We start from the raw sequence: 18,332 nt of genomic DNA on the forward strand, positions 1-18,332 counted from the left end.
GAAGCGAAAGAAAAAAATTTCACTCTTGGATTAATCCTAATTGAATGTCAACACTGACGGGTGCACCGAGATGTACCAAACCAATTGACTTCTAAAACGTAATTCATGAGTAGAAATGAAATTAAAAATAATCAATGGTTCATATCTCTTCTTACGTTTCTCATCTTAACTATATATATATATATAATGTGTTTACATTGTCGTTATTTGACCCGTGAAGCCTACAAAATGACAGCATGTGATGAAAACCAGAGGTCCCAAGAACACACGGACTCGATTTTACCCAATCTAATTTTTTCCTTTTTTGAGACTAAAGTAATCACGCAACCTACTTAGAAAAATGAGTTATATCACTTCCTGTGGATTTTTTTTAGTATATAATATTTATATACAATAAATATAATAAATAAACTTACACACTCTTCTCACCTTTGGTGAAGTTTGAATCTTTGACCTTCTAGAAGGCCAAAGACTCACATACCGTTACGTCAAAGACCCTTTGATTCTACGGATTCTTTAAAAATAAGAAAATTGAAAATTTTAGAGATTTTGAATTGATTCTTTTGGTTTATCAGATTTTTCAAAAATTTCTATTAAATTCTCTAAATTTAGATAACTTTTTAAAAAATAATTGTTTAAACATCTTAATCATTCTATACCAAACCATTCAATAACTGTTAAACAGCCCAGGAAACAATATGTAAACTTTCAAATATAAAACATGAAATGGAAGAGGCTAATCCAATGCAAATACAACTTTCAATGCTTGATGTTACTTGAACAAAAGATTATTGCTTTGTACTTTGACCATTTTACCCCTTGCAAAAAAGAAAAGCTTGATAACATCATTACAAACAATTAGATGAAGAAAAAACTATGATTTATGTCATATCTCACACCCATACCATATAAAATGTCACAAACAAAAATCACCTCAAAAAGAATATTGATTAAACACCTACAGAGTAGTAGAAGAAGTAGTAGTAACTCACTACCAAACTCAAGTGAAGCTCAAATCTATATCAGATGTCCGCATCATAAAATCCGAAGCGCTACAAAATTACACCATGCTCCTATCAGACACTCGATCCTGAAAAAGAAAGTTTCCAATTAGGAGTCGTCAAAACAACTGAGGAGCACCTTGATAACCATTCGTTTGGATGGTATACACGTGCATAAAAACCAAGAAAGAGCTTCAATTACTTGTATGCACATGTATATACGTACAAAGTAACAGTTATTAGGGTGTTCCTTAGTTTTTCATTTATTAGGGGTTTTAGACAAAGGATCGTGTAAGAATGGAAGTTACTGTGAGAAGTGTAACCCTTTTATCACTTTTAATCTCACTCCCACCCATGAATTGCGCATATCACGGGAATTGATCCGGTGCACCTCCGTGCTCCGCATTACTGTTGGTCTTCGATTAGGATTGATCCCAAGGGTGGTACCCTTCTCACCATAACTTCCATTCTCACCGGAACTAAACCCTATATATATAGGGTTAGGTTCAAGGAAAACCGTAAAAAAATTGAAAAACTGAAAAACTCCCTATAACCGTTTATCTGTATGGTATGCATACAAGTAATTTGTCCTGTATGCACATTTGTATAACACGCACACGTGCATAGAAACCATGAAACATCTTCAAATGCTTGTATGCAGATGTGCATACTGTACAGATGAATAGTTATATTGTTCCTCGGTTTTTCATTTTTTTGGGGTTTTTTTGATACAAAGAGGATCAAAGAGTTAACAGGGTTTTTCGTTTATACATGGAAAAGAAGCTCCAAACAAGCCCAAATACCCATATCAAAAGCTGAAACACAGTCGCTTATATGATTTCTCCCGCAAAAGGAATTAAGAGAAAGGAGTTCGAGCATTATTCATACCTCACTCCTCGTCCGCCTCATTACCGTTAACGAGTACTGCACCATCTGTAGAATCATTATCTATTGCAACATCTTTTTGGCCTTCATTTTGAATCACTTCTTGACTGTCAACAAATTCCCCCACCTTCCCATTCTGTTCCAAACCCTGTGCAAGAAAGGCAATGAGAAGAAGAATGTAAGATAACAGAAATAACTTGCAACGACGTCCCTCTGTTGATGGATGAAGCAAAACATTTAAAAAGAACTCGTCTCTTTTATTAGTGAAGTTAAGCAAATTCCATAAATATCATTATAGACGAAGGATCGTGTCATAATAGGAGATAAGGTGAGAAGCGTAAGAAGGGATCTGGAACCTTGATCATTTTTATTTAGTGTTGATCTAATGTTTCAGATTAAGTCCCAAAATAACCTATGAATTAGCTTAGAAGAGTATTTTGTATTGATCTTCAATGGATTGATCCAAGGCTAGAGATCCCTTCTGACCCTTCTTATGATAGCTACTATTCTTACCGGAAACCAACTCTATCATTATCTCAGACAATGGTTTTACTCCCTCGACCCCAAAATTAGTGTCCATATTTCTATTTTATTTTGTCCCAGAACAAGTGTCCACTTTCAAAAGTAAGTGTCTACTTCCCATTTTTATCCTTATGGATTGGAGATATTCATTAGCCCCTCTATTATTAAGAGTATAACTGACATTTACTCATTTAATTAATTAGAAAGGAGTAAATTATGATTTTCGTCCCTGTGATTTAGAAATTGCGATTTCATCCCTATGGTTTGTAATTCATTGCTATTTTTGTCCCTGGGCTAATTCCCACCTTTAAATATAAGGGGCCAGAACAGTAAACAATTCTAAACCACAGGGACCGAAACAACAATAAGTTGTAAATCATAAGGATGAAAATAGCAATGAATTACAAACTATAAGGACGAAAACGCAATTTCTAAACCATAGGGACGAAAACCACAACTTTCAGCAAACCGCAGGGAAGCAAAACGTAATTTAGGGCATGTTTGTTAGCAGCTTAATGGGACTCAATTTATTCAGTTAGCTATACATGATCGTTTGGTAGTGGCTTAACGATATAGAAAGTGACTTATTCACTAAGCTTCTAGGTGTATCTTTATGCAGAAAGCCAAGTTTTTTCCCAAATCTGCCCCTCCCAATTAAAAAATATGCTCCTTCCATCTATGAAAAACCTCCCAAACAAAAACCTTCTGAATCTATACATACAGATTAATCAACACAGACAACTTTATACATACAAGACTTGATGGAAAATCAACCAAACAGCCCCTTAGTCAATGAAAAGTGTAATAATTACATATTTATAAGATCGTGTGCCTTTTTCATGGGAAATTTACATAAATAGCCAAAGCTGATAGGTGGTTTCACTTTTTAACCATTTTCTAACCCAAATTAATTTTTCATACAATCTGCAGAAGGCTTACGTATATACGTAAGGATTGGTTTTCAGCCAAAAAAAAATACTTCCGCATATGCGTGAGGATTCCACTTTATGTGCAAGGATTCTTATTTTTGGCTGAAAACCAATCCCTACACATTGTGTAAGCCTTCTACGTAAGGATTGGCTAAAAAGTGAATTTGGGTCAGAAAATGGCTAAAAAGCGAAACCTTATTTGCCGATTGGCTATTTCTGTCAATTTCCCTTTTTCATTGTGAACATTTATCATGGAACGGAGGGAGTAAATGTCAAGATCAAGTGATATTCAATGGTCAAGAGTCAATACGAGATCCTTGGTCAGCAGAAGGATATGAGCATAACATGGCATTTTCTTCACATAAAAAAGACTAAATAAAAGATGTATATATAATATCAAAATTAGACTTCTTTGTCGAAGAGAAACATTAGTAGGACGGGAATTACCTCATGATCCAACCCTCCATTTTCCAGTGGTTCCTCGATGTCCAATTGCATGTTTCTGAAAGCCTCCACTAGGTTGACATGCGGTCTGTCAACATAGTTCACATACTCTGCTGCTGGAGGATAACTACCCCTACAAAACCATTTGGAGGAACGTTATTTGTCAATATAGCATCAGATTCATGACTATCATATTAATGATTTACTTGTTCTTCAGCGTAAGAAAACATGAGAACCCTAGAAATACTAACATGTACATCAGTACACAGTTCATATACTCAGCCACCATACTTCAAAGTTCTAAAAACACAACTAGATGAATGTTATTCGCCCAATTTGGAAAGAAATATAACACTAAACTCATCATTCAACGCAGCTAATCCTGCCGTGGAGATATTATCATTAAACTTAGGGGTCGTTTGGTTCACGGAATTCGGAGGAATATGAATGGCAAATTCGGCCAAGTTCCATACATTTGTTAGGTCCAGTTCTTGAAATTGATGGAATCCTTTAAATTCCTTTGAATTCCACAAATTAATGAATTCATCATTCATGGGCATCGGTGAAGGAATGGAATTCCATCCCTTTGTATCCAATTTAACCAACACCGCCCACCCCCTACCCCACCACGACCATGCTACTATTGTCACTGTTACTCCCCCTCCCCTAACCCTTGCTTCCCCCTCCACCCACGTGGGTGGGTGGTGCTGTGACAACGATGGTAATGGCATGGTGGTGGTGGGTGGGGTGGGGGTTGGATGCCCGGGGTGGGGTGGTAGTTGTGACGACGAATATTGGTATGGTGGTTGGTGGGGAGGGTTGGGGAGTGGGCACCCACCCGCCACCACCCACCACCAATACCACAATTGTCGTCGTCATAATTGCCAATTCTTTTGAGAGATTCCATTTCGATTCCTGCCAACCAAACGCGTGGTCAAATTCCATTCCAATTCCCTCAAAGTCAAATTCCATTGACGGATTCCAATTCCACCAAATTCAATTCTGCAAACCGAACGCTCCCTTAAGTTCACAAGAGGAGCTTAAAAAAGTGTATTCCACCAAAGAAAGAGAAGAGTACTATAACAAGGAAAACAATGAAACCTTGTCTCTGCTGCCCGTGCTTCAACCTCAAGTGCAACTTGCCAGTCCTCAAACATATTTGGGTACTCTTCGGGATCTGCTAAAGAGTCGGCAGCTTTCTGGTTAACCTGCAGTTAAAGAATGTCAAACCACTTGCCCAATATAATCATAATTTTGATATACAAGTACTCTAAATAGAAGTTGAAAATAATTGGTGTGAATCATGATGAACAAATAACATGAAAAACTCAAATTGATACCACAACAGGCAAGATATACAAGGCTTTCTGAAGCTTGCCTAACGGTAATATTAAAACCTGCCTAGTGCCTATATTAATTCTCATGAATGCGATTTTAAAGTTCTAAAATAATTCATCCAATTGACTGACAAATATGATTATATAAGTTTAACAAAATCTCAAATCATCCGCCCTTCAAGGGCGCGTTTGGTATATTGGACAGGACAAAATAAAGGTCATTGTTCCACGTTTGGCAGGACTTCTATGTGGAACAGAAGGGAACATAGTAAAACAAAGTGAAACAGGCGTACGCCACTCCCACTCCATGGAACAAGGTGGAAGAACCCTATATTCTACCAATATAACCTTAAAATAAAACCTAGTTCTCTTCTAAAACATATAATACGACCCCCTCTTTACATTTTATTCATTTTTTACAAATTTTATTTATTGTATTTTATGTTTTTTAAACTTTCATTTTACGGTCCTCAAAATATTATTTTTATAAGGTTTCTATATTTTGGTTAATTTATGTAATTTATTAGATATTAATAATAAAAAATAATCATCCAGTTAATGTATAAAATAAAAAAGAAAGCTACATAAACTTTTTATTTGGGTGTCATTTTAATCGTCTTGACGAAAACTTTCTAATGATATAATTATGTTATAAAAATATTTATTTTATTATAACTAGTGTTTGACATCGCGCGTTGCACGATGACGATAAATTTTTTAAAAATTTATTGAAATTAGCTAAATGAGTCGATGATCACATTTATATATTAAACTAATAAGAATCAATATTACCTTTGATATATGAATCTAACTTATCATTATTGGTTATTCTTTTAATATATTATATTTATATATACTTTGATATATGAATCTAACTTATCATTATTGGTTGTTCTTTTAATGTTATATATATATATATAAAATTATTAAGTCTTATATATCAATTTTTATTATATCAAACTTTGTAATTGGTTCAAAATCATAAAAAAAATATGTGAAGATATTGATTATAATCATGAGGTGTATTAAGAGAATTATTTTACCATAATACATATCAATTTATTTTCTACATATATTCTCATAAAATATTTATATTCACCAAGCAATAATTGTGTTGTTATTTACATGGGCAAATTGCATGAAAAAGTAATGTACTTTAACTTGATTCCTATTTTGGGTAACGTACTTTCAAAACTTCCATTTTGGTACTTAAGATGTAAAGTTTTAAACATTTAAGTACCCGGGTAACTGGTTGAAGTATTAACCGATTATCATGTTGATGTGTCGAGTGATGTGGTATCCAACTCGGAATTATTTGCTGACCTGGTCAATGACGTGGATTTTTTTAAATCTAAAATTAGTCTTTTTTTAGTCTAAAATTAGTCTTCACTGGGTTACCCGACACATCAACATGATAATCGGTTAATACTACAACCAGTTACCCGGGTACTTAAATGTTTAAAACTTTACATCTTAGGTACCAAAATGAAAGTTTTGGAAGTACGTTACCCAAAATAGGAATCAAGTTAAAGTACGTTACTTTTTCATGCAATTTGCTCTATCAATAGGTACCAAAATGAAAGTTTTGGAAGTACGTTACCCAAAATAGGAATCAAGTTAAAGTACGTTACTTTTTCATGCAATTTGCCCTATTTACATTGATATAATTGTTGAATATTTTTGCAATTTGCTTATATTAGTTCATGATATACTCATTTGCAACATTGGTCAAGAAACTCACTGAAACCATTTTTTTCCTACATGTTATTGCATAAAGTGAAAATAATAGCTAGTATTATGACCAGTCTATATATATAAGAGTCTGATTGATTTGTTATTTTTTCATTTGACTTGTTCAAGCTTTTTAGATTTGTTTTAGACAGTTCATAGTTTGGTTTATCTATAAAAAAATTCTGAAAATAGAGGTTTTAATAAAATTATGTAAAATAAAATATATGTATTATATTGAATTTCATATTTTAAGTATAGGGATGGAAAAGTCTTTTACATAATATCAAATATTTTAAAAAAATCAAAACTCTAAGAAAAAAATGGGTTTCTAATGTTTAAAGGATAACACCTCATTATGTTTGGTTTCTTCTTTAAGAATTAAAAATATTAGAAAATAATTTTCAAGCTCAATGCTATTAAAAGAATAAAAAAATCACAATAGACCGATCAAAATCAACAAAAACTCATATCATATTTGTTTTCATGAATGACGCCTCAAATCAACAGAAAAACAAATCATATCCACAAAAACTGAATAAAGAAGAAGGATTGGGAGATTAAAAGAGATTATTATGTTAAACAATGTTACCTTATTTCATCAAAGATTCATATGCCACTTTATCCACACAAAAAAAAAATTATATGCCTACATAATTCCAACTTTAGTGCGAATTCTCCGACTAAAAGACGAAATACTATATTTACATAAGAAAAAACTCATAATATGATTTGTCTTATTGAATGACGCCTCAAATCAACAAAAATGCAAGTCACCTCCACAAAATTATAACTGAATAGAGAGGAAGAATTGAGAGATTAATAGAGAGATTCATATGTTTGTATAATTCAAATTTTAGTGTGAATATCTCCAATTAAAAGACAAAAATACTATACTTACATTAACAAAAACCCATATCATATTTATCTTATTGAATGACGCCTCAAATAAACAAAAATGCAAATCACCTCAAAAAACTAAATAGAGAGGAAGAATTGAGATGTTTTTTTTTTCTTAAACAATGTTACACTATTTCTTCACGGATTCATGTCACTTTATCCACACACAAAAACTCCATATGCCTACATAATTCCAACTTTAATGTGAATATTTCCGACTAAAAAAAGAAATATTATACTTACATAAGCAAAAACTCATACTATGATTTGTCTTATTGAATGACACCTCAAATCAACAAAAATGCAAATTGCCTTCCACAAATTTATAATTGAATAGAGAGGAAGAATTGAGAGATTAATAGAGAGATTATCATAGAGGTGTACCACAAAATTATACATGAATAGAGAGGAAGAATTGARAGATTAATAGAGAGGTTATCATAGAGATGTACCACAAAATTATACATGAATAGAGATGAAGAATTGAGAGATTATTATAGAGGTGTACTATGWAGAGAAGATGAAAAATTATAACCGAATAGAGAGAAATAATGAGAGTTAAAAGAGTACTTATTAGAGGGAACATGAATAGGTTGAAACAACCTAATTAAAGGATCTTAAATGTGAATATGAAACATAAAAAACAAAAATTAAGAGAGGAGAAGCTTGAGAAAAAGGAGAAAAAAGATAAATCATTTTCTTGTTTTGAGAAGAGGCCACGTCATTACTTGTGGTTTCTTCTTTAATATATATATATAGATTCAATAAATTGATCAAAATATAAAAAAGATATAAACAGTTGATTAGGGGTAAATTGGTTATCTTTATCTATTCTGTCTTTTTCCAGTTTTGGCATACCAAATGCTGAACAACTGTTTTGTCTTGTTCTATTCAGTTCTAACATGTGCTAGCTTGTCTGAATATCAGATGCACCCTTAAAGAACCATAATGCATTGGGTTACAGAGCAAAGGATGTTTGAAGACTTATGTACTAGAATTATGTCAACTTCTATATGTGAACAAAACAACTGGACAGAAAAATGAATGTAAAAGAACAGATGATTAAAATACTAGGGTTTCAGAATTAACCTTGTTAAGGTCTTTTCTCCAAATGGCAACTATTTCTGAAACCTTGCTGGGAAGATAAGACCGTGCCATTAGAGCAGCTTCAGGTATCCGGTTGCTGCAAAGACGGTGAACTTCAGAAATTTTATATTATGGCCAACTACATAAGGCTCTTGGATCTATTTATGGAATGCCATGACTAACCTATCAACCAACAGCTGTAGGCAGTCTTCCAATTTACCGAGCATAAACAGACAAGCAAATGCAACATTGTTCTTTCCATTCTCTTTTGCAAGAGATGCAAGCTTTGCTATCTCTTCAGCATCTCCTAGAGAAGAATACAGGAGTAACAAACCACTCAAATCATTTGCATGCTTCAAACAATCCTCTGCCATGTCCAACTGCAAACGGCCAAAAGTTGTTAAAAATGATCACATCTAAAGATGTGTAAAAAGAAAAAAGGCCATGAAAGATTAAATAGTGGCATGACACCTACATGCACATGCAGAATCAATACACATCGTTTTGATCTAGGATTAGGTCCCGTTTGGTTTGTAGGATGGGATAGGATTTGGAGGGATTTGAAATTCCATTCCATTCCAATCCCATGTTTGGTTTGAAAGATTGCTAGGATTTGAAATCCCAGGATTTCATTGAAATCCCACAAAAATGGGATTTAGAAATCCCATAGGGGTTGTTGGTATTTCGCAAGATTTCACAGGATTTGTGTGTAATAATGTTTTAAAACATGTTGGAAATATTTGTTTTATAATAATCGAGTAATTAAAAGGTAATTTAATCATTTTCATAATTATTTATTGTTTCTATAAATTATTTATAAAGGGTGGAATTCAATACCATTCCAAATCCTACAAACCAAACACACCAAAGATTCCAAAGCCTTCCACGATATCCGAATCCATCAAACCAACCCCCCCCCCCCACACACACAAGGGGTTTATATGTGCTCTAAAGATAGAAAAAGAAATAAAAATCTACTTCCTATGAAGTAAAAAGATAATCCCGATAGGTTAATTGCAGGTCGTCCCAGGGTCATTTTTATGGAAGAATCAAGATCCAAGTTAGGAAATTACCAATCCAGCAGACATGGCTAATTCACCCAATTGCTTCCATTTTGACTCGTTCTCTGCTACTAGAGCGATATCCTGCATGCACGAATAAAAGAAAGTTGTCATCATGATGACAAATGGATCAGGAAGTACAAAAACATCTTGATAAATAATGGGAGAACAGGGTGCTCAAATTCTCTCTTCAATCATAAATTAACACCCATCTTTCCTTCAAAATAAAAGGGGCAAAAAGCTATTACCTTAGCGATGTCGAGTTTACCAAGCTGGATGGCCAACTCAAATCTATAGTCAGGATCTGTAGCAACTTCCAAGGCCTCTTCAATCATACCTCGCGACTCCAGAAAACGAGCAACACTGTCAAAACAACCATATATCAAACTGAAATCCAATTTTTGCTACTAGAATATCTAAGATGCCTCCATGTCCCACAATACTTCTTAAACTAGGAAAAAGTGCATGAACATCAAAGAGAGTATGGAACCAGGGTGACCATGGGGCATGATGTTTTTGGTGATACAATCTTGTCATGTGACGTACATGAAAAATGCTTAGTACACATAAATCTAATGCAGGTACATGCATTGATTACGCATAAGAATTAAGATTTCATTAGGTTTCTGTTGGATGAGTAACTGAAATTTTCCATATGAACATAGAAGATCCTCCACAACCTAGAAGGGTATGAGACCATATGGTGCATAATCAGGATGTAAATCTTACAAGTTATACAAAGGCCATAACACAAATAAATTTCAACTTGGTAGGCTACAGGACCTGTAGCTACCATTATACATAAAGTATTGGCAACACCTTCAGCAATAAATCATATTAAACACTCTGCAAATCCTTGCAGTAAAATTTACAAGGGAGTGGTGGATTCATGTCTCTTAATTACAATGTTTGCCACGCCAGATGCAACCACAATACCACATCTACTGAAGTATATGAGACTCATGCTCCTATAGTTCTATCTAGCAATTACCTGATATATACATAATATACATTTACACACGCACATTAAAATAAAGACAAGGTAGTTATACCATGTCAATGAAGACAAAAACCAACTAAAAGGATGAGATGATACCATCGATATGAATTATAAGCTCCCACACCGAGAGTCGAGGTATAAACAAACTGATCACCCAATTTATTGAATTTTCTAATTACACAGGAACACATGAACTCTACTTATATACATTCATATACACATCCAATGGAAGCATATGAAACATGCTTATATCCAGCAATTACCTAATATCTACATTTATACACACACATACACTGAAAAAAATAGCTATACAAAGTGAATAAAGACAATGCACAACCAAAAGGATGACCGGATGGCATGGCATTGATACGAGTTATAAGCTTACACACAAAGGACCAAGGTACAAACAAACTAATCACCTAAACATGGAATATTCAAATTACACAGAAGAAGATGCTTGAACTGTACCTATTAAGATGCTCCTTTGGAATTGAGGGTAAAACACCATTAGCTCGTTCTATGTCCCCACGCATCACGAGGGTCTTATACTCGATTAAGGTGAGAAGCAAAGTGTATCCAATGACACTAAAAAGTAAAGATCCAAAAGAAAAGATTAGTAATGATGGTTACGCCAGTTCTTTACACAAAGTTAGCACCCTAAAACCAACTCACTTGAATTCTTTGTCAATGAGATAAACCCTGCTTTGATTAGCCAGATATCCTAGAAGATACATAGGTCGATCCAAATGAAACATTGTGGTTACCTGAAAAATATGTCATATCAAGTACTGATCTATAATATCAGACAAACCATGAAATTATAAGATTCCATGACACTCAACAGACTCTACCTCGCCACCAACACAATAGTTGAGTCTCCATGAAGCATTAGTGTATATAAAACAGTCCCCAACCCATAATCCAGATCTAACTCTTTCGTTTACTTCATACAGAAGTTCAAAGGACTCTTCAACACCTTGCTCATCTACAGGTATACCACTATCCAGATGTGCTGACACTACATCACGCTGCAACATGACCACACCTATCATATTAATCACACCTTTGCACAAGTATAAATAGAGAAGAAATACGATAAAAGTTGGACAGGTTATAGGATCAAGGTAAGCATATGTAGATAAGGATCTTACGTTGTATTTTAGTACGTAAAATGATGAATCACTGGAAATTGCCACCAAATCACCACTATCGGCCCAGTAGAGGTTCTGGAAATGAAAAGAGAAAAAAAACAAAAACAAAAAAGGGTAAGTTGTCTCATGCACTTATGCTGAACTGGTAAGAAACAAGGTGATACAGTGACATATAACTAAAAAAGATAAGGGACATAATTTATTACTTTGACAGTAACATCAATACGTTGAATCAATCTGCACTCAGTCCAATCATAGAAACAAATAAAATCATTTGAGCACATTGCTAGCAAAGATCCTCCACACATATGCTCAACTGAAAATGTTGGTCGGATACTCTTCTTTTCCTGATTAACAAGACCCAAAAAACGGCAGTCCAGATTAGAAAATGGAAGTTGCATTCCACAGGAATAAATAGAAAGACTGTCGATCAGACGCAGAACTCCCTTTAAAGAAATGGTATATAGTTCCCCAGCATGGTTGTGACATTTTCAAAATCAAGACTGGATAGAAAAGCCGGAAGATAAGCACATTGCTCATTAATTGAACTATTAGGCATAGGGTGAGCACAAACCTGAAAAGATTTATTAAAAATCTTGACCTTTGATGTGCTCTCTCTAACAGCATATTCACCATCTGTAGACCAAACAAACTCCAATGCAGAGCCAAACGATCTATTTCTCCATGCTAAAGCTGTATATATGATGTATTCACCGTCACCACAGACAACGACAAACCTCCCATTTGGGTTGTGCTTCAAGCTCTGAACAGAAGGGCAAGAACAACAAAGATACAACCAAATTGCAATGAATTAAAACTTTGTCAGTGGATCTGATATTCTTTTAGCCATTTACAGGTAAAACTAAGAAATATAGCCCTTCAGTGTCATGTATGCATGGGAGCTCACATGCCCATCATAAATTAGTGTATTTAATGGATCTACTTTGGTTTTGAGTTTCAGACTTCAGAGGAAACTATATGATAAACAAGCACAACTTACTTGTGGATAGAGATCACATGTTCCCAACTCTTTGACTGCCAAAGGCAATCTCTCTCCATCAGAAACCTGAGAAGTAAAGGGGAGATAAAGGTCACCTTCACAGAAGAGAACCAAAAAAGAACCATCGTTTTCCATGTCTTTCGTAGGACAACCAAGCCCAAACCTCATAATCAGCTCCCACGCTCTTGATGTTAACAGTCTGAATCTCATTATGCTTAGACCATATAACTTTCCCACTGTTATCCATACTAGCTACAGGCTCCTCCCGACCAATTTTCACCATTATGGTCCCTTCATCATATCCAAAAACGACCCTGTACAGTTGATCAATCTATTTAAAATGAGTTGGTTCTGATAAACAAAGAAGTGTCAGGTATAGTATACTCTCAGTCTCTCACAATAGATATAGTAGCATTGACAATGCCAGAGTATTTTGAACTTTCTACTCCAAATATCCACCACATAAAGATGCAAGCAATGATGAAGCATGTTTATGAACGATAAAGGAACCAGGAATACCTCGAGCAAGAGCATGACAAGAAAAAATGAATGCAATAATACAAGTGCTAAAACATTCACAATATGTAATTACAAAACATACTTACCGACGTGAACCTTTCATGTATGCAACAGACCAGACCCTTTCAAGTCCATAATTCAAGGTGTTCTCTAGTCTGCACCAGAAAATGTGAAAAGCTGAGGAACATTGAAACAGCCAGCAAATTACTCAACATGATGGAAATAAGTTCATAATTCAATAACAGTTGCAACTTATATGTCAGCAATATGTTCTATATTTGGTGGCAGTGGTACAATTAGAACTAAAATTAGCAAACAGAGTGCATAGGATAAACCAACCCAACCCAGTACATCCCACTCGAAAGTATGGTATGGGGGGGGGGGTGATATGTATGCAAATCTAACATATACGACAAAAGGGTAGAGTGGCTATTTCCATAAAGACCCCCGGTTTGTGCACGAGTGTGAGCAAACAGGTACAAGGAATAACAACTAACATATGATGAACAGAGTACAGAAAGAAGTAACAAGTAGGTACAGAGTGCATAGGATCAAGAGAGAAAGAAGATAACACCATAATATCACAGCTAACCAGAGGTTGGACCATGTTGGTGCTTAGTAGGCTTTAACATCGCATCCTTACTTGGCCTCATCCCCTCCTTTCCTTGGGTTCTATAGAATTCTCCAGGGAACTCTCCATCCTTTGTATATATTTCCTATAAATATCCCATTACGTAATTATCTTTAGGACTTGCTAGATATTTTTTTATCGTAGCTTATCCATTTAGTATAATCTCAACGTTTCATCGGGTAGTTGAGTGCTATAAATTGGGAAAACCATGTCATTTTGTACCAAACATTGAACGCAATAGAGATTTCATTCAAGCTACAGTTTCATCTCTAGTTCCCTAGGCCAAGTAAAGTACTGTTTAGTGATCTCGAAGCAGCTTCAAGTGCCAAGGTCACATAGGTAATTAGGGAAATCAATAAGCTCACAACTTAAGTTGTCTAACTCAATAGCCATGAATGACCAGACTCCCTCTATGGCTGCTAATTATCAACGTAGATTTCCAGTCATAAAATTATGGAATGCATAAACTAGGTGACTAGAACCACGCAAGTGTGTACATATAAGGCAAGATAAATAACAAGATGGGGATAGGGTGACAAATGGCAAATGCATAAAATATATATGGGTAACTAATAGTCGGATGTATACAGCCTGAGAAACACTTTATATCTAATGATGAACAAATGCAAAGATTTGTATGGAGATGGTACAATCAACCTTTATCAGCACCACAACTTGATAGTGTTCTAAATAATTAAACAATAGGTTGAGATAAAAATTTCTCTCAGTCAAGAAGAAACAAGACCTTGCACAGGAAAGATTCAAAGGTCATAAATAAGAACCTACCTATAAGTGGTTGAATGCCATATACGTACAGTACCATCCTCAGAGCCTGTAATAATTATTGGGAGCTCAGGATGAAAGCATACAGCAGAAACATTGTGTGTGTGACCTTCTAAAGTCTGGACACAAGTTTTGGTTTGATAATCCCACACCTGTTTCAAATGTTTATTAACATACATACAAATGCAGATGTCTATACAACATAATAATTGGGAAAAAAATAATGAGTGTAAGCACAAACCTTAGCAGTGTGATCATCTGATCCAGTAATAAGATAAGGTTTATCACCACCCGTGAAATAATCCACACAATTCACTCCTTTGAGATGGGCATCAAGTGTGAAGTTAGGATCAGGTGAGCCAAGATTCCAAATCTAGAATAGGAAAGATAGTGGGGCATAAACAACCCTTAGAACATCTTAGGCTGATAGATACCACAAGTATTCTTAAAATTACCTTTATAGTACGATCCAGTGACGCACTTGCAAAAGTATTGGTGTCTTTTGGATTGATTGTCACTTGCATCACATAATGGGAATGACCCTCAAAAATTTGAGTACAATACCAGTTCTTCTCCCAATCCCAGAGCTTTATAAGCATGTCATCAGATGATGACAATACATATGGGAGGGTGGGGTGGACAGCCACACACCGAATATAATCTGTATGTGCCTCATATACCTTGACTTTATCCATTGTATTGTAATTGTATACCCGGATAAACATGTCATCTGCACCGGCAACAACCCACTGCTTGCGTGCTATGAACTTTGCTGATCTGACTGCAAAAAGGTTAAGTTAGCATCAAATATCAGATCCAAGTTTCATCAGTGTACAACCATGTGCAGCAATACATACTAGATAACAGTAATATCAATCACAAACCTGGTAACTCGGTAACTTCAAAGGACTTTGCCATAGTCTACAATAACAAAGACAGATATCAGGCTTGCATCAGACAACTATATTGAAATTTCTAATGTAAGAAAATAAAGGTAAAAAGCGTCAACTGATGTAGAAAAAGTCCGATCAAAGTATGCTATTATAACGTATCTTTTACTGGTCTAAAGTATTCTTGCATGGTTAATTTCACCATGAATCCCCAAAAAATAAAATGTTTGAATTAGTTTGGGGAGCTGATGATTTAAGCATGCTTCTCAGGAGCTGGCAAGATCACTGTATAATTTGGGACGTATTAGTTTGCTATTTAACTTTAATTCGTTAAAAGAAAAATATAAGGGCACAACATCCAGCTTCTCCATAAGTAACAATTAACGAAGCTGGTTTCTAAGTGAAGTAACAATATCTCATCTGCTTAGTTGCTAGTCAGTTTAGATGATAAGGCCAACTTAAAAAGATCAATGATCAAATTATTTTATGGACTTGTCATAAATAAGATGGCACTTCATCAGAAAGAAGCAGTTTGCATACTGTCCACGTGCAACAAAAATATGTCTTAAAGTTCATTCCACATTAATTTAAAGTAATTCTCTAGTCACCATTTCTAATATTTATTTTCCATTCAAATAAACCAATAAGACCACCCAATAGACCACATGTGTGCTCCATGTCGATAGGAATTGAATGTTCCTACATCAAATGCCTTCCTACATAACTGTTCACCAATCCTCTTTAAGAATTCCTGGTGCAGATTTGTTTTACCATATTCTTTGGTTTGAGTTCACTCAAGTATACGGAAAGAAACACAGCAGAAAGTCAACATGCACTTCCTTTTCCTACATACCCTTTATTGAAAACCAATTTATGTAGTTTTCATAWTAGGAAGCAAAAAGTCATAAGAATATGAAGTCAGACCATTCACATAACTCCATAAAAGAAACAAGTGAACTAAATAAAATTCAAGTTAGCTGTTTTGTCACCAATTTGATCTTCTTTCCATTAACTTCTGTTAGCTAGGCTTCATTATAAATCTATATACAGTCATTTTTGTCACCAACAATTTTGATYATCTTTCCCAATAAGTTCCGTTAGCTATGCTTCACTATACCAGTCTATGAATTTAGCTCCACATATAATGAGYGAGGACATAATTCCAATTTATATCACAAAAAAAAAAATTGATCCCTGAATTMTGTGTTCCTTGACTATATCCAACTGCATTTCCACATTACAGAAAAACGAAATAGCATAGGAAAAACATGAAGATATGTTTACTTGAAAAAATGCCTGCTGAACTTTATAAAAGTATATACCAAACATGTGCATTTTAGCTAGAGCTCACTCCTACTTTAAATCATTAAAATAATTCTACACCTGAGACTGGTAATCCCATATGCAGACTGTCCCTGAATACAAACTTGTGAGGATCCTGTGAGAAGATAGAAGTACCCATGTCAGTAAATAAGTAAATGTACAATTACTTCCTCACCAATTTACTTCCAGGCACAATTACCATTGAGGCTCAGGATTAAGCTATTTAAAGCAAAATGTAAGCTATAATCAATGTCGGATAATTTCAAACGAAAAGACACCAGCACCAACATACATACTACTAAAAGAGATTTACATAATTACCATGGTTCCGTTGGATGCAGGTCCACGGATTTTACTCTTTCCGATCTTTGAGCAAGCTTCCTCTATCACACACAACAGAAGATACTCATAATTATCGAATAGAAGTCTTGAAAAAAATACAAGCACAAATCAAATAACTAACAGTACCTTGATATCGAGCCTGAGAGGCTATTCCAGAGCGAAAAACAGACAGCAGAAATTGAAGTTTCAGTTAGTACATAATCAAATCGAGTTTCAACATTAGTAATGTGATTGAACAATGATAAAATTTCAATTGATCAAGGATTCAAAACCGGATCTAAATTACAACACCGGAAATTAAAAAATCAAGTACAAAAGTGAAAGCTCACCATTGTTGGAGAAGGAAAAAATAGTTAAGCTTTAAATCGGTGATTGGAATCTGAACCCTAACGTCGGAGTGAGAGATCCGGCAGGAGAAATCGGAGAAGTAGAGTCGGAATTTGAGATCCAGAGGCTCTTTGTTGTGTAACAGCACCCCTGTGATTCGTGAGCGAGGGATTGAAAGGAAAGAGGTGGGGTTTGAAGATACAAAGAAATGATTTTTTAAAATTATTTATTGCGTCATCTTTTTGGTTTGAACCACCGTCGGTTAACTGAGTAAAGCTGTCGATTTGTACGGCATAGATCAAAACCTGTTTTTATAAAGTTGTTTGATGCTGTTTATAAAAATAATTTATTGACTTATTTTAGTATGGTATTGGTAATAAATATTTTTGAGTGTTTGGATAAATAATTTATATCGGTGTCAAACCAAGAAGTTTTTAAAAAAATTAAACTCTTCTAACCTATAATAAGTTGAT

The 18,332-nt window shown here is 34.7% G+C and overlaps 1 protein-coding gene across 1 annotated transcript; it reads right to left on the minus strand.

Annotated features, from left to right (window-relative positions):
* Window positions 1–838: 838 nt before the first annotated feature.
* On the minus strand, window positions 839–18,032 carry LOC112516380 (coatomer subunit beta'-1-like). Its single transcript, XM_025123389.1, has 25 exons — window positions 17,862–18,032; window positions 17,659–17,679; window positions 17,512–17,573; window positions 17,251–17,305; window positions 15,862–15,898; window positions 15,433–15,758; window positions 15,219–15,350; window positions 14,981–15,129; window positions 13,650–13,718; window positions 13,208–13,358; window positions 13,045–13,110; window positions 12,619–12,807; window positions 12,251–12,391; window positions 12,045–12,119; window positions 11,745–11,921; window positions 11,566–11,657; window positions 11,362–11,478; window positions 10,142–10,256; window positions 9,906–9,977; window positions 9,016–9,212; window positions 8,836–8,929; window positions 4,883–4,989; window positions 3,785–3,914; window positions 1,890–2,034; window positions 839–1,090 (listed from the first exon to the last, which is right to left on the minus strand). Exons 1-24 carry the CDS (start codon window positions 17,862–17,864, stop codon window positions 1,891–1,893), a joined length of 2,721 nt encoding a protein of 906 aa, XP_024979157.1. The 5' UTR covers window positions 17,865–18,032; the 3' UTR covers window positions 839–1,090; window position 1,890.
* Between the last annotated feature and the right edge of the window lie 300 nt (window positions 18,033–18,332).

Source organism: Cynara cardunculus, assembly GCF_001531365.2.
Source record: "Cynara cardunculus var. scolymus isolate 2C chromosome LG 8, CcrdV1, whole genome shotgun sequence".
In the NCBI taxonomy this organism is placed as follows: Eukaryota; Viridiplantae; Streptophyta; class Magnoliopsida; order Asterales; family Asteraceae; genus Cynara; species Cynara cardunculus.

What these genes read in the sequence shown, in the direction of transcription:
- LOC112516380 (XM_025123389.1), bottom strand. An exon ending in GCGTGGGAGCTGATTATGAG is followed by an intron (nt 13,111 to 13,207) that starts GTTTGGGCTTGG and finishes TTTACTTCTCAG; the next exon opens with GTTTCTGATGGAGAGAGATT. An exon ending in CTACAGCTGTTGGTTGATAG is followed by an intron (nt 8,930 to 9,015) that starts GTTAGTCATGGC and finishes CCGTCTTTGCAG; the next exon opens with CAACCGGATACCTGAAGCTG.